Source organism: Bombus flavifrons, chromosome 17 (assembly GCF_040668555.2).
Source record: "Bombus flavifrons isolate JBK064 chromosome 17, iyBomFlav1_principal, whole genome shotgun sequence".
In the NCBI taxonomy this organism is placed as follows: domain Eukaryota; kingdom Metazoa; phylum Arthropoda; class Insecta; order Hymenoptera; family Apidae; genus Bombus; species Bombus flavifrons.
Genome location: NC_138458.1, coordinates 5222954 through 5239060, shown reverse-complemented (window position 1 = coordinate 5239060; position 16107 = coordinate 5222954). Strand labels below are relative to the sequence as shown.

Here is a 16107-nt window from a genome sequence, read left to right as displayed (position 1 = left end):
ATGAGAGGTTGCAGGAGGAAAATTCTCAGATAAAAGTGCAGCTTCCGGAAGGAACGTATACACGGTGTATTCCTGACGGAAGAGGTGGATTTTCTTGTTTCTTCGAAGTTTCCGTGGTATATACGGCAAGAAAGTTTCAACTGAGGATCGAAGCTTTCTCGGGTGTAACAGTACAGAGGCGAGATCTTGCCGTTAAGATTCTTGAAAATTATCGAAATGTCGAAACCGCCATTTCGTAGCGACACACGTTCTCCGTGCAGCCAGCTGCCAAAAAGAGCACGAACAGGCGAGAGACTTGCGAGGATCCTTCCGAGGAACCGGGCGTGTGTAATAAACGCGAATCTTGACACGAAACAGGTGTAAATGAGAATAGATGGAAGAAGGAAAGTGGGAAGGGCGGTAATAAAGGAAATGATGTTAACGGCAAATACGAAGAAGTATTAAATTGATAAAGGAAATTTCATAAATAACGAAATTTAATGCGATGTCTGAAGATCGTGTTACGTGAAAAATAAACAACAACAAGCTAGCGAGTGGCTGAAACAGTTCCCACGAGTATCGTTTTACGTACGAAGAGAAATAGGAATATACCGTCTAAGTAACTAAGCCAAAAGAGTTGCAAAAAAAGGTTCTCATATTTCTTAGATACCAAAGAATGCGTGAGAACGTTTTTACGCTACCAATATCCGATATCGATAACGGTGTTCTAACGGCGAGATAGAAATCTGAAAACATCACGGCCTGGCCGAAAAGTAGCGATGACCGAGAAGGTGAAAGCGACGTGTGCTTCTCGTAGAGTTACTGGGATACAGCCTCGTCCACAGTGAAACGAGAGAAACACGAGAATAAGTAACCATGAGAATAGAACAGCCGTGCGCGAAGTAGCTTAAAAGGTAACCCGACGAGGGGAGAAAAGAGCGGATAGAAAATTGACGAAAGAAAAAGTGGAAGGGGGAGAAAGGTAGAAAGGAAAGAGGACGAAGGGCGTATCGAGAGAACGAATCTTCTCGGCTGGCATGGTTTGCTTTATACCATCTAACTCGTCTTCTGTTTCCGCCAGGCTCGCTTCGCTATTGCTCGCACCATTGTCTTCAGGTTGGCTGCAGAGTGCGCCGCAAAAGGGTTTCCAAACACGCTCCGCCCCATGCAGTCACCATCTTTCTACGGCCTCGTTCGCTTCCTCTTACCCAGCTCCACTCGCCGGAACAGATCCAAGATGAAAATAGGTTGAGCCTCGAGTGGACCAGGTAGCGCGGAACGGGCTTAAGGAGGTCGTAGGTCGCGGAGGGGCAATGAACACGAATGTAGGTGGCAGTGACGGTCTCGGCGATACTTCATTATCGGATGAATCGAATGGAGAAAAAGTGTAGCAGGCTGGTTGTGTCTCGGTTGAAACGAGAACCGTCCGTCTATCTGGGCGTCGTCGAAGGATATGAGTTACTGACCCGTGTATAAATGAACGTTATGAATTCACTGGCAGAGGGCATATTCATCCATAAGTCTAGCCGTGGGCTCTTTCCTCTTTCGGGATCGAAGCATCGGCCGTACTGGCATACAGAGGAAATCGAGGATGAGTCCAAAGGCAGAGGGCAAAATAGAAGAAGTAAAGTGGAAACGACGGCGGTGCCCTGAAACGTTTGCCATCGCTCGAGAAAGAGGGAGACGCGGCGTTTCTATCTTGCCGTGAGATCGAGAGGAAATCTTCAGATCGTCGAAGACGAGGAAGATTGCCACCGTCCCGACAGGAAAGGATGACGACGAGGCCACGAGGGCGACGGAGTTGGAAAAGGAGTCACCCAACCCCCAGCCGCAATTCTACATCGCCGATGAAACTGGCGCGATTTACTTCGCCGCTACCGTTGCCACGTATCTGTGAAATAATGGATAACGCTTCGAATCCTTTTCATATTCCTGCCGCCTCCTCCCTTCTTCCGTTCGGCTGAATCCATGATTTCGCGAATAATGGAAGGTACTCGCTGTGTAGAGATTTCGATTATGATACCTCTGATAGACTGCAAGTTTGCTTCTTAGACATTAAAATGCTCCGGTGACCCGTGCTACGAGTTGCGCATCCAGCCACCAAATTCAGTTTCGCGTAATTCTATACCGAATCTCGTTTCAGTGGATTATTTGCAGTTAGAACTATAGCGTGAAGATTTTAGAGAAGAACTCTGATAAAACAGAATCATTCGTCTTCTTAACTTTCCTAATACCTGCTATGTTGTAATGCAATGGAAACATAATATGAAAACTGTTGCCTACATGTTGCAGCATATGTAACATTTCAGTTGATTCTCTGACGATTTCACACAGATCCGTCAAGCAGATCCGAAGGATTTCAAGTCCAAACGAAAAATATCAAGCCCTACCTCATCCTTGCGGCCGTTACAACCATTTTCACATCAATCCTCCAATCAATGTCGTCCAGATCGGATTCTACTTTCGAGCATCTGACGAGGAGTCTGCAAGTATAATCTAACGCGATGAGTTTCCGTGCAATCTGAAAGCGAACGCTCCCTTAACGGAAGCCAGAAGGATTCTCCAAAAGTACAGAATTACAAGGAGGAGACAAGAGGAGTGAGACGAGAGGAGAGACAAGTCGAGTGGCCATTCCACTCGGTAGGTTAAGGACACTGAAACGAAGATCTAAGGCAGCAGACCCGCGACAATAGAACCGTCAACCAATTGTTCAACTATCCGGGCCTCTCGCGATAGTTGGACAAGATCGATAGATGGCGTAGCGCGTTCGTCGAAAGGAAATTTCATTGGGAAACCATTGCTCGTTTAAATAACGCCACTTCGATGTATCGGGATATCGACGATGGTAACAGCTTTCTGTGATGAAATTAATTCGTCGGCGAGATATACGACGACCCTTGAAAACAAATTCAAATGTTACTAACGTACAGATCTCAAGAAGCTTTAAGTATTTTCATGGTTAAGTCTCCTGTACAGAGCAAAAAAAAGAAAAAAAAAATAGAGACCTCGCAAAAGTGAATTACCGTTTCTAGTGGCTTGAAATTGAAACGAGCCAAGGTTTCAATTAGGTAATTATAACTGTCGCTGTAAAAGACCTGCGAACGCTACTTGTGGATTATTGAACCTAATTTCACTCGAAATACATAGGAATTTAAGACAGCGTTTGCATCAGAATTTACTCTATGGCGGTTTCAATCTCGTTACATGTATTTTAAAGTGAAAGAGACGAAGCTATACAAAGTTTGCAAAGTATCTTGTAACTGTTGTACCCGCAGACATCCAGAGCTAATAAATTTAGTATTTCGAAACGCGATCCTGGACTTTGTTTTAGAACTCTCTTACTTACACGGACGAGGAGATACGATCAAACGCCTAAACGGTGACTCATACATACATAGCTCTCATACTCATACATACGTAGCTCGCGGTTACACTCAAACTTATCGCGCGTATTAGCGCGTTAACGTCTTCGCCAATATCGTGTGACCGTTTGGTTCATTGTGTTGCGATCGTTCGAAAGCGGATAGCAATGTAAGTGTCAATCAATTCCCGGCGAAGCTAAATTGCGTAGCACACAATCGACGAGCAATCAGACGTCCCTCAAGAAGAATACATTCCGTCATACCTTGTAGCAAACGTTCCTATAAGACTGCATTATACCTCGAAATTATGCATTCGCCTCGATAAGATCCATCGCGTGAAATTTCAGCGATTGTGGAACCGAGTGTCTTCCTTTCTCTTCGACCCTCTAAAGTCCTGTCTCTCTGTTCCACCCACCCTTTTCCCATCCCCCAGTCTATCTACCAGTCTCCTCTTTCCCCCATTCATCCTATAATCAGCCAACTGTCTCTCTATCTCTCTTTCCAGCGAATCAACAGCATGAACCACGCTTTATGCAAATTACCAAATCTCCGCATAATGTGCCTCGTAAGCCTGTCTACGGTTGTCTTAGCTCTTATGGCAAAATGGCGGCCAGACGTTTTACCTAACATGCCCTGTATAATTTAAACATTTCTTACGCTCCTGATACTTCCTACTCTTCAAACGTACACGTTTATATAACCAGGTATCTTTGTTTCGCACGGTAAATTCGCGAATGTAATTGTTCGCGCGTAAATGTTTCATCGTGTTAACGCGAACGAGAGACGACTGTGTCTGGGAATGTCAGTAATAAACACTCGAACGACGCAACGTTGGTATATTGGAGAAATTTTAATTGAATAGTTGGAAGATTTTATCTTCTGTTATTGCTATAGCGAGGTAAGAGATGCTAGCAATAAGAAAATCTTATTAATCCTGCTGATTTACTATACTACATGAATGTTAATAAAACGTATAAATTAATGAGAACCCGATAGTAAAACTAATGGTTCAACAAATAATACAAATTTTAATTACTTTGTCTTAGAAGTGACTCAGAGTATATTAAAATTTAACGTGCAATTCATTCATGTATCTATCAATTTTCATTAAAATTTTACTGCTAATTAAACGTTAGTGCTTGAATTAATAACGACGTCTTTTTATAAGTATAGAAGAATCTTCTCTGTGTAATTTGTCTACAGAGTCAGAGGCAAGAAAATATTATTTCTGAACGCTTTGTAATAAATTTTGTAAAATTCACGTCATAACAATAAGATAATAATACGGATTATAATCGTTATGTATCAACACATACTTATAATTAAATTATATCTACCATTAACAGTAAATCAAAAATAATGTTGCCTTGCTTATTACAGTAAGTAATCCAAGCATTTAATTGTAAGATATTCGGAAAGTTCATGTAACAAGCATACAATATGGCGCTTGAAAAGCGCCATTTACGTTCCTCTATGAAATTATTGCAAATGATGCAAGGCTCCTATACAATTAACACGTTATGGAACTCTTTTGTAGTATATTCTAACCTCTAGAAACTATTTTTCGCGGTGAATTTATACTCTAAACAGAGTTAGAAAATACACAAGAACGATATTTTCTCTGAATATACGAAATTAAAACGATATTGAACGCAAATTAATTAGTTGGAAAGAGGCGCCTTGAAATGTATTAAAAATGGTGACTTACCCCGTTGAAACACCATGGAACGAAGCCGTGATGGACAACGGGCGTTCTGCTACAGCGTAGGATTCCTTCTCCCATATTTTCTTCTTCTGTTTTTCTTGGTTTTGTAGTTACACTCGCGACATTTTCATTCAGATGAACACAACGCATAAACGCAGAAAAACGTCGAAAGTTATGTTGTGACCCGCGAATCGGTGGCGCTATACGACGGAAACAGGAACGGAAATAGCGCGGGTGCGACCGGTGCCCCGTGAAATACGAACCACACACAGTAACACACTAAAGTATTTCAATTATCAATGTTCTTTTACCTCGTCATAATATTTTTCACTATAAAATTAATATCAATTCTTTAAATAATAATAATTGAATTTTACAGAGTCGTATACTGAATTTGAACATACATACATATGTATGGAACATGGTACGAAAAGAAACGAGTGCTAATAATAACAAAATAAATGCTTGATACAATACGAGTTTCAAAAATGTCTGCCTTTCGATTAATAATTCCAATTAAAAGAGAAACATTTTCAATTGCGTCATTTCCAATGTATACGTGAGGTGACTTACTTTATGTAAGAAGAATTCTGCTTGTTAATTTGATATTGAGAGTTAATAACGTTGATACACTGATGATAACCGGAGAATCTGAATATTCACAACTTCTGACGATATGCGTTAAATAAAATTATGGAACGAAATTTCTCGACGTACGCGTTCCCGCGTTTCTCACAGAACTAAATATGGCAGCAGGAAATCGGCCAATTACAGAGCCGGGAAGAAGGACGAATCCGGAAAGAGATTGCGACCTCTAGTTTGTAGTGGAACATTTCCGATCGTCATTTCGCAAAACGGTGTTGCTTATACGAAGTAAATAGTAAAATTCGTATTTCAGAGACGCATAAGAATCGATATCGAGATATTTTCCGTGAGAAATTAATATTTCGTCGCGACATAAATCGCGCATAAACGAATATGTATTTTCGTCGTGAAACGATTTCGAGATACGTGTATTTGTGAAAAGTTCGAGAACAAACCGCTACTTCGCCATTATACGCATTGTACGCTGATTGTAACAGACTGGTATTTACGTCTTCTGGTGACTCGGTGCTTCAAACAATGTTCATCGTTGGAAAGAAGTCGTAATCATTGGCTTTATGTGAGTTATAACATTGATTTTATCTCTTTAATTCATAATTGATAGGATGAGGTTATTTTGAGATCGATGAAACGATAGATTGTAAGCTAATGGAATCGTATACGAGGCCATCTTACATTAGTGAAATTTTGCAAGTCACCAAAGTTTTCAGTATTAATATATTCCCTGTTGTACTAGTTCGATGATAAAACAAATGATATTTTACTAATTGCAAGTTATTTGATTATTCTATTTGACGAAAATTATTAGATTTAGAAAAATTATTAGATCATAAAAGGTAAATTATTGCGTAAGGGGTCCTATATGTAACACTCGTGCGCCATTTTGAAAAATATTTAATTATGATCGTAAGAGATGTTTTGAAATATTGAATTTTTATTATTATTCTTTGCAACTTAAATTTTGTGTACCACATTTAAAATGTACATAAAATTTAAGGTATATTAACAAGTAACAACTATAAAATTGCTTTAGATGAGGATAATCATTTTAATCTCAACTTATCAATTGTGATTTAATACACAATAATTAAAAATTTGGTTAACTTGTATTGTATATAGAACTGTATTTTTATGACATTTAAATATATATTAATATTGTGTCTAGAATAACGTTAGTAATATGACGTTCCATATTACATATATTTGTTAATATCTTCATTCTTTTCATTTCATGGACATATTTTCCGCTATTCAGTTCAACTAATGTTAAATCCGTTAGAATTGACGATACACAGGGGAGATAGTGTACGCAAAAAGTATGTATCTGGAAAATAGCAAACAGACTGCAATTCTCCCAATACTTTCACAAAATTTCCGAACTGTTAAACACGAAGTGCCAAAAAATTCGTTTGTACAACGTACAAGCATGGCTTAGCGGATTTCCATTGGATTAAAATAGATTTTTAATTTCATTTGTAATTTAACATAGGCGTATCATCGGCGACGTTATATTTTTACAGCGTTAGTTTCATAAACACGCGTATATAGAGGACAGTGTTGTCAATATAAACACAGAGAAAAAGTTTCCATGATGGCTACAAAAACGTTTGACCGAGCGTTGTCGTTTAGGAAATCGAATTAAAACGTATGCGTATAAATATGGATCCGGTATCAATATGAGTTTGATGCTCTGTGTGCGTATTTTTAACGCTTTTAATGGATATTTCTCGATATAGATACAAGAGATTCCCGTATTTTCATTTGCAAATTTCACATGTTATGACAATTCGGTTTTTACTAATTTCGCTTTTTCTAATATTTATCTTACATCGTACATTATACGACAATCCTTTTTATAAATTATCCTTTTAACCTGATATTTAGCATCCTTCGATTGTGATTTTCATCGACCTTGTTCGACAATTATACCACAACGTTTCTAAAGGCTATTCAAATTCTTTGTCGAATGTTATACTCTTTGAGGAAAAATAATCGGAGAAGTTGAGATCGAATTATTTCCCTGTTATTTTTTCATTTTTAACTGGGTAGTGCGACGGTTGTTTCGCTGACTGTTCCACGGTCTATTTATTGTTTATATTTTTATATCATTGATTACGTAGAGATAAGCCGGTCGCTAGCGTAGAGAAAATTCTAAGCGTCGGGCGAGGCGTTTATCGCATCGGTTGCATTCTCAATGCAACTTGTTTGGAGATGAATGCGGAGATACATGGCGATTTATCTCATGCGATAATTTCAATCGGCTCTCGTTTCTCGGGATCGTTAATATCTCGTTGATGTAAAAGCGACCGTGCGCTCGACGACAATAAAGATGTTCGACAGCCGTGAAATACAAAAGGTAGTCACGGGAATCTTCATCCACTTTGTAGAAAACGACCGATATTACGCGATAGGTCGATGGATTTTAATCCACTCTTGAAAATGCTGTGTACCGTTAATCGATCCAACGGAAATTACGTGTCCACTTTGGTACGCGGTACAACTTAAAAACTCGTGCGATTCCAGTCTGCAAATTGAATTCCAAAGTCGTCCTGCTCTATTGGTTAACTATCAGTGTCGATACTTGCGACAGGCAATACTGCAGCGACTGTTACGTAGTAACAGAAATGGAACATATTTGGAGGGGAAAAGATTTGAAGCGAACAGACGCCGATTCTCCATTCCAGCTTGTAATTTCTCTATGGAGGAAATTGCATTCATATAGGATTGTTGGTTTTAATTATTGTTGTAATAAGAATATTTGAAAATTTATCGTTGCAAGTGTATTCAAGTGTCTTTCTAAAAGAATGAAACTTCTTCGACTCGGTAAGCCTGTGGTGTTTCATGATAATGATTCATTAGTGTACGAAATGAAAATTAGAACAATTGGCTCGGCAATAAACGCGAAGAGAGTGTTTATTAAAAATTAAACTACATTTTCCTCCTTATACTATTTCTCTCATTATACTAAAGGAGTACTTAAGGACTTTGTAAAGTTTAATGTTGTTGATTGAAAGTAAGACGTATTGCTTTAGAATTTAGAAGGCTGAGACCTTGTTTACCAGTGTGATTGTTGCTATTGCTGCTGTGGCTAATTGCAACTCTTACATCATGTTTTAAGGCGATTACGTACGTACATAACTATCAGAGGACCTTAATCCAACTTTGGTCTGTACTCCTCTGAATTGGGATGAAATAATATTCGATTCTTGCATGTTATAAATTATGTATTTATATCGACATTCACGTCGATATTCCAGTTGCATCAATCATTCCTTTTATTACTAATGGGGTTAGGTAATCCTTTAGAAACGAGAACCAGAAAGTAATAAAAGTATAGATGTGCTTTTAGGAATAGGATTTTTTTCTAAATTAGATAGTAAATTACACGTGAAATTGACAAAAAGAAGGTGTCTTTAAAAGTTATAATATAAAGTATAAATATATATATATAATATAAAGTATAAATGCAATTATTGTGGAATGTAAGTGTCTGTTGTTTCATGAAGGAAAGGGAAAATAAAATTTGTATATTTAGGAAAATAATATTTTAGTATGCTATAAATCCCCTGATTTCTTCAAACTTCATAAAATTGTAAGATCTAGGTAAAAGAAGAGATAGTAATAGAAAATGTGTTGAACTTTTGAAATTTCCTTTTACAGTCACAATGTTAAAAGAACAGTATTCGATACTGTAAATTAACTGAAAAAATTGCAAATGAAATGTGTTGATTGAACGTTGGTTTAATAAAGCAAAAGGTTGTGCATTAAATAAATACGAAACAGTGTTTCCAGCTGTGACCAAAGAGAAGATAAAATAGGATTTAGCTTTCTTCGAAATGTCACAGAGTTTCCAACAATATTTTTCTACAGTTCAGAATTTTAAGCTGTGTATTTCTCGAAAATCGTACTCTTTCGCAACAGTCGTTTCTTTCTCAAGTAGATCAACGTAATCGCAGATTTTTGAAAGTAAAGAGAACGAGAAAGGGTCCGACGAACGCTTGTTCCGTTTTTTTGCTATGAAACAAGATCCCCGATACGCGTATCGAAGTCCTCTTGAAATTCTACGGCACGAGTTGAAGAAGCCTCGAATCGTCAAGATTCTTTTTCCAGTTTCGCTAAATGTTCTCGATATCGTCGAGGAGATTATGTCGTCGAGTACGATAAAGCAGTATCGAGTGACTCAGCCTGTACAGTTAACTGACTCCAGATGAGATTGCGTAGCATTACACAACTATTTTTGTTAATCGATTTGCCGAAGTGATCTAAATTTCGATCTAGTTCGTCACGTGCTAACTTCTCCATTTACCATTCAATTCTCCCCGATTTTGTTCAAGCTCTCGCGAGAATTCGATACCTTTTCGAGGAAATTCACTTTCGGCGATGCTTTAACTGTACATTTAACTGTATTCCAATATTTACAAAAGGAAGGTTAAATGATGGGATTAGCTTCGTACTAAAAATTATCTACACATGTTTGATACACTAGAGGAGTAATAAAGATAAACTAAATTGAGAAAGATAAGTTTTTCAGAAAGCCACTCTTGAAACAGGAGATTCTAAGTAGAAAACTATTGATTATATAGCGAAGCATTTAGCAGTGAGCAAAATTTTGTCTTTTACGATTTAGCTGATAATCTTTGGTTTTTAAGCTTCCAGTAAAATATTGTCTATGTGTATTAGTTGTTACTAAGCAAGGTATTGAAACAGCTATATTCTAAATGGTGACAGTGTGATTCTAATTTGCATAGATTCGATGTTTCAAATATGCCACTTCCCTAGCACATGTTAGTAGAAAATATTCCGCATACTAATGAAAATACCACAGACTAGAATTGAAGTGCGATCTTTCTTTCTAAATAGTTATTAACAATACTCGAATTCAATAAATGCCACTAAACATTAATTAATTGTTTCTTGGCCTTTGTCTATGCCAGCCAACAAGCGAATGGATCACTGAGTTTTCTTTGCAACGTTAATGGCATAAGCTTCCCTTTTGCCCCAAGCAACTTCTTTCTCAGCGCTTACGGTGTTTCCTTAAAGCACTCTTCGCATATTTGTATTTCCATAAGAAGTTGGTATCTCAAACAACACTTTCTCCTAGCCACCTCCTGCAGCTTCTATGGCAATTAGGTGACTGCGGGCTTTGCCAATACCAACCAATGACAAACCCCGCAATTACTTAGTTGCCGAGCCAATATTACTCGATTCGACGCAAACTAATTAAAAATTAACTGGCAGAATATTTCAAAGGGAGGGAAAATTGACGTCACGTTGCGTGGCGGAATAAAACGTGCGAATAATTTGACGAGACGCGAGGTTCCACACGTGGGAACCGTAAAATGGTATTGAATGGAGCGGCGGGAAGTGCTGGCCGCGATATGGCGAGTGCATACGGCGCTGGGAAAACACGAAATCTTGGCAGTGAAAGGGTTAAAAGCGTACTTAACCCGCAGGACATAAAGTTGTAAACGACGTTGGCGTATGAAGCTGTAACCCGATTCGCGTGGAAGATATCGCCCGATATCGCTGCGACATGCAAACCCTAAACGTGTTTACAATGCATCAGTTTTATGATCGGAGTTGCATTACCCGGCCACCGACCATTTCCTTTAATGAACGTTGCGCGCTTTTATCATACGTCATTTGTCAAATCACACTTTTGCCCGGCGGCTTCGCCTCTCGGAAGCCGCCTACCCAGGCAATTTGTTTTCATTTCTGCTAACGATTCTGGCCGTCTCCATTCTCGCGGCCCACTTTCCATGCAGCCGAACGTGCGAATCCTTCGAAAGAGTGCAATCCTTTCTCGGCGATCGATATTTTGCCCGCCACTCGCTTCTTCCTTCGCGACTTGTTCGCCAGCAGCAACGTCCCGCCATGAATTTATGATACACATCGGTGTAAATTTCGGTTAACTCACGATGGATGAAGATAGATAATGCTCCGGCTGTAATATTGTCAATTATCGAGGAGAAGGTAGCGTAGATAAAATATGGATGAAATAATTGATGTTTCAACCTAGTCACTGCGACCGATGGTTCATCCAAATGTTGCGATTTACAGCGAAATATCCGTATCGTGGGCAGGTTCGTGCATAGACGCCAAGGTAATGCAATTAACTTGGCAATTTTTATTCTCATTGCTAGTTTGCAAAATACCTGCCCTGAAACGTCGGATAGTTGGTAAACGCGTGACTCAACGATTAGCGAGTATCAGGTTGTCCGGAAAGTTTCTTTCGTTTCATGTAACGTTCTTTATTTTATATTATTTTATGAATTTGTGTCCGATGTATTTTGTAGTAACGGAATAAAATTGATCGAAAATAATTCAATAAAATAATATAAAGGAAAAAATATTGTGCATCTCCTATTTCCTTATAAAACAGAACTTTTCGGACAACGTAATATTCGAACGCTTTTAGGGATCCTTTTATTTTGAAATTTCGCTAGCACCGTAATGAATTCGAATGACTAATTACGTTAATAAAGTGTGAAAGCTAGGAATGATGGAAGTTGAAAGATATCACGGATTATACGATGGTTAGAAATAAAAATTCCACGATCAGACCAGCTCGACCGATGAAAACAAAGTTGCACAGCTCTCGGGATTGGAATTCGTAAATATTTTTCAGTTCCATGTCGTTATCCGGAAAGTATCTTAGTTTGTAACTTTCAGATGTAGGTTACGGTGGTCCGGAACAGTATTCAATCAATTTGCTCCTGTACCAATTACGTAGCACTATTGAGAGTTTCATGGCGCACCGATAGTGTACAGTTCTATTCAATGTATCATCGATACATCATTACATTCCTGTTACAGCTAGCTGCAGTAGTCTCGAGACGTCCATATGTTCGGAATATTACAAATTGCAAGTTCTCTCTACAAAGTAGAGATCTTTCTTGACCAAACTACAATTAACGCAAGTTTCCCCCACTATGGTTGGACGAATTTTTATACGGAGACCACATAGCAAAAATACGACAGGTTCGTTTAGGTTCATTTCCGGACGTTTACCTATCTTGCTGATTGAAAAGTAGAATTTTAATACGAAATATTTGCAAAACGGAATGAGTTAGATTTTAAGGTACAAGTTTCTTGAAAATAAGTGCTAAATACACTGTGTTTGTTAAGAAGCGAGTAATATTAATTTTAACTTAATTCCGATCAATCTTAGCGAGTATAATTAACATTGTCAGTATCTTTTAACTGTTCCAAAGGTTAACAGAAACACATAGTCGCGAAAATCAAATGGGAAGATAGTTGTTGAAAACTATGGAGTTAGATCAACGTACTCGATCTTAACTCTTCTAGAAAAATCGTGTTACGTGATTTATTCTCTTTTTATTTGCGGCCTGTAACACTTTGACTGTCACGTGTGTCAAATATGACCGGCTATGGTTTCTCCTGTGGCGTCACAGTGGTCATTGGTGACCGGAGCGCTTCAACTTCTTACAATTGTAAGAATTGTATGAAAATTGACAGTTAGATCATTTTGAATATAACCGGTAAATAGAAGATACTTTGAAACAAAAAGTGTCCCACTGGACAATTAAACATTTTTATTAAACATCAATATTTTATATTAATATATATTATATTTTATATTTTATATTAAACATCAATAGAAAAAAAAATTAGAACAAATGTTGCATCTAACTGTGTACTGTGTTAAAACACTGTGACGTCCTGAGCGAAACACGTGATTTCGGCGTGGCAGTCAAAGTGTTGAATTGTGTCAAGCAAAATGGCAGTTGGCGAGTACGAATATGGTGGAATTAGAGATCAGAACAATTGGTGCTCTGTCAATTCGTCAAACAGATAGAAATAACATGGATCGCAGTAGAGAAACGTAGAAAGCTCGTCTGGTACATGGAGGATTCAATTTTCTCAGCGATCCCGAAATTTAGATAGAAGGAAGGAGTACTTGGAATAATTCCACGCAGCAAGTGGCAGCAGTTTGGTGTCAGCTAGAAAATAGACGAGGGGACGTGTAATATTATTGTTCCGAGGCAAGTCACAACGGCGTGCTAGGCGACGAAGCGACGTATCGTTATTCCGGACTAGCGTACGATGCATCTGACGCAATGCAGTTGTACCTATGCACTGTATGCACATACATAGGTAGGTGGGGCGCATTGTTTTCAGATTTTCCCCTGCCACGCCATTTTCGACTTTACTTCGTCTTATACATTGCTGCCTGTACTTTACTACACGATTTTCCTCTCTGCTCCCGATATTTCTACAATTTCGACCTATAACATACTTTTTACAGCTGCCTAGTTATACATCGATTTCCTGTATTTTTCTATTTTACCAACGAACTTGTTTCACGCTCGTTTCAATACCTTTTGGAATAAGCGAAAGTAACTGGTGTCATTGTCTGGTTTCGTTCATGGTATCTTATCAGAAAGGAACGTCGATTATGTGAACGACATGGGTGTCGCTTTGATTTTCCACAATTAGGGTTAACACTTTGACTGCCACGTTGGTCATATATGACCCGGCCACGGTTCCTCCTGTGACGCCACGGTGGGTCATTGGTGACCGGAGAGCTTCAACTTCTTATAATTGTAAAAATTATATGAAAATTGGCAGTTAGGATATCTTGAATATAACCGATAAATAGAAGATGCTTTAAAACAAGAAGTGCCCCATTGAACAGTTAAACATTTTTATTAGAACATCAATAAAAACAAAATTAGAACAAATGTTGCATCTAACGGTGCACTGTGTTAAAACACGCTAAACATAAATGTAGCTCGTCAATACAATCTGGACAATAAGTAGTCACCTTTTTGGTCCAATTCTTAGCAAGTTTTGATCCTAACTGTTTAACATTTCTTTTATAACACTCTCTGCAAAATCTTCGCGCCAGGTACGCTTGCCCTTCTTTCTTCTGCATTTCGTGTGGCAATCTTTATCGAATAAGTATATTTGACGGTCCTGGTGAATGGCACTGTGTAAGTGCATGGCGAGTGCCATTCTAAAATCTGGTACCTTGATTTTTGCTTTTGTTGTTCGTTTATAGAGTATCGTCGCGTTTGAAATTGATGTATTTAACGATAACTCTAAAGCTAATTTTGTACACCACTTGAGGGTTCCTCTATGTGCTGTAGAATATGCTATCATTTGATCTGATAAATCTACAGCACATTTTCCTCTGTTGTAATCTACCACTACTATTGGTTTATCGCAAACATAATTTTTTTCCCTGACCTCTACCTTTTCAGTCGAATGTTTCGTCGAGATCATAAAAATAATCCTAATACTGTTTACTAACATCTTCTACACGTTTCTTAAATATTTTCTGCGCATTTTGCTTACGACGAAATGACGAATGCGAATGGTTTGTTGAAATAAAGGAAGCCTCGTTACAATATGTCGCTATCAACTGTTACCAAGCCGCCACGGTGGTCACCCGTGATCACCAATAAGATAAACGGTGCATTGGGGAAGAATGTTGTCTTACACCATCAATTTATTATTATTTTGTCATTATGTGCTTTGAATAATAAAAATACTGCCGCGGCGTCCACTTTTGTTGTTCGTTTATAGAGTATCGTCGCGTTTGAAATTGATCTTTTTAACGATAGCTCTAAAGCTAATTTTGTACACCACTTGAGGGTTCCTCTATGTGCTGTAGAATATGCTATCATTTGATCTGATAAATCTACAGCACATTTTCCTCTGTTGTAATCTACCACTACTATTGGTTTATCGCAAACATAATTTTTTTCCCTGACCTCTACCATTTCAGTCGAATGTTTCGTCAAGATCATAAAAATAATCCTAATACTGTTTACTAACATCTTCTACACGTTTCTTAAATATTTTCTGCGCGTTTTGCTTACGACGAAATGACGAATGCGAATGGTTTGTTGAAACAATGGAAGCCTCGTTACAATATGTCGCTATCAACTGTTACCAAGCCGTCACGGTGGTCACCCGTGATCACCAATAAGATAAACGGTGCATTGGGGAAGAATGTTGTCTTACACCATCAATTTATTATTATTTTGTCATTATGCGGTTTGAATAATAAAAATACTCTCGTGGTGTCCAGAGGGAAACGTGTGATTTCGGCGTGGCAAAGTGTTAATTTGGTTAATTATTTTTGTCCAGCAAATCTGTAACCTGCTTCATTTCAGAGAACATGTTACTAGAACACGACAGAATTGGAATTGTAGTTTAATATCTAGTAGCGTTGTTTCCAGTATTAATTATCTTCTATGAAGCAAATTTTCTGTGCATTTAATTACCATGTATCGTTACCCATTAACTAATTCCATTCTATTTACTATTTGTGTCACTATGATAATTTCCAATCGAACCATTCTAGTGCTGCTATTCGTATTATTAGGGAAATGTTCCCTCTCGTTGAGCCAGAATTTACCAGTAATTTCGTTAATGAATTAAGGAAGGAAGCTGCTATCGTTACGTCGATTGACTAACATTGTCGTT

The 16107-nt window shown here is 38.2% G+C and overlaps 1 protein-coding gene across 11 annotated transcripts in view; it reads right to left on the bottom strand.

Moving 5' to 3' along the window:
• The window catches only part of Nrx-1 (neurexin 1), a 629819-nt gene that overhangs the window by 567454 nt on the left and 46258 nt on the right, over window positions 1-16107 (bottom strand). Inside the window, exon 1 of one of the 11 annotated variants that reach the window (XM_069131041.1) lies at window positions 5050-5437. The exons of the other annotated variants lie outside the window; for them this stretch is intronic. Within the exon in view, the coding sequence (XP_068987142.1) occupies window positions 5050-5196 (147 nt within the window). The 5' untranslated portion in view covers window positions 5197-5437. Of the gene's footprint in view, window positions 1-5049; window positions 5438-16107 lie in introns of those variants that run through there. 11 annotated transcript variants of the gene reach the window in all.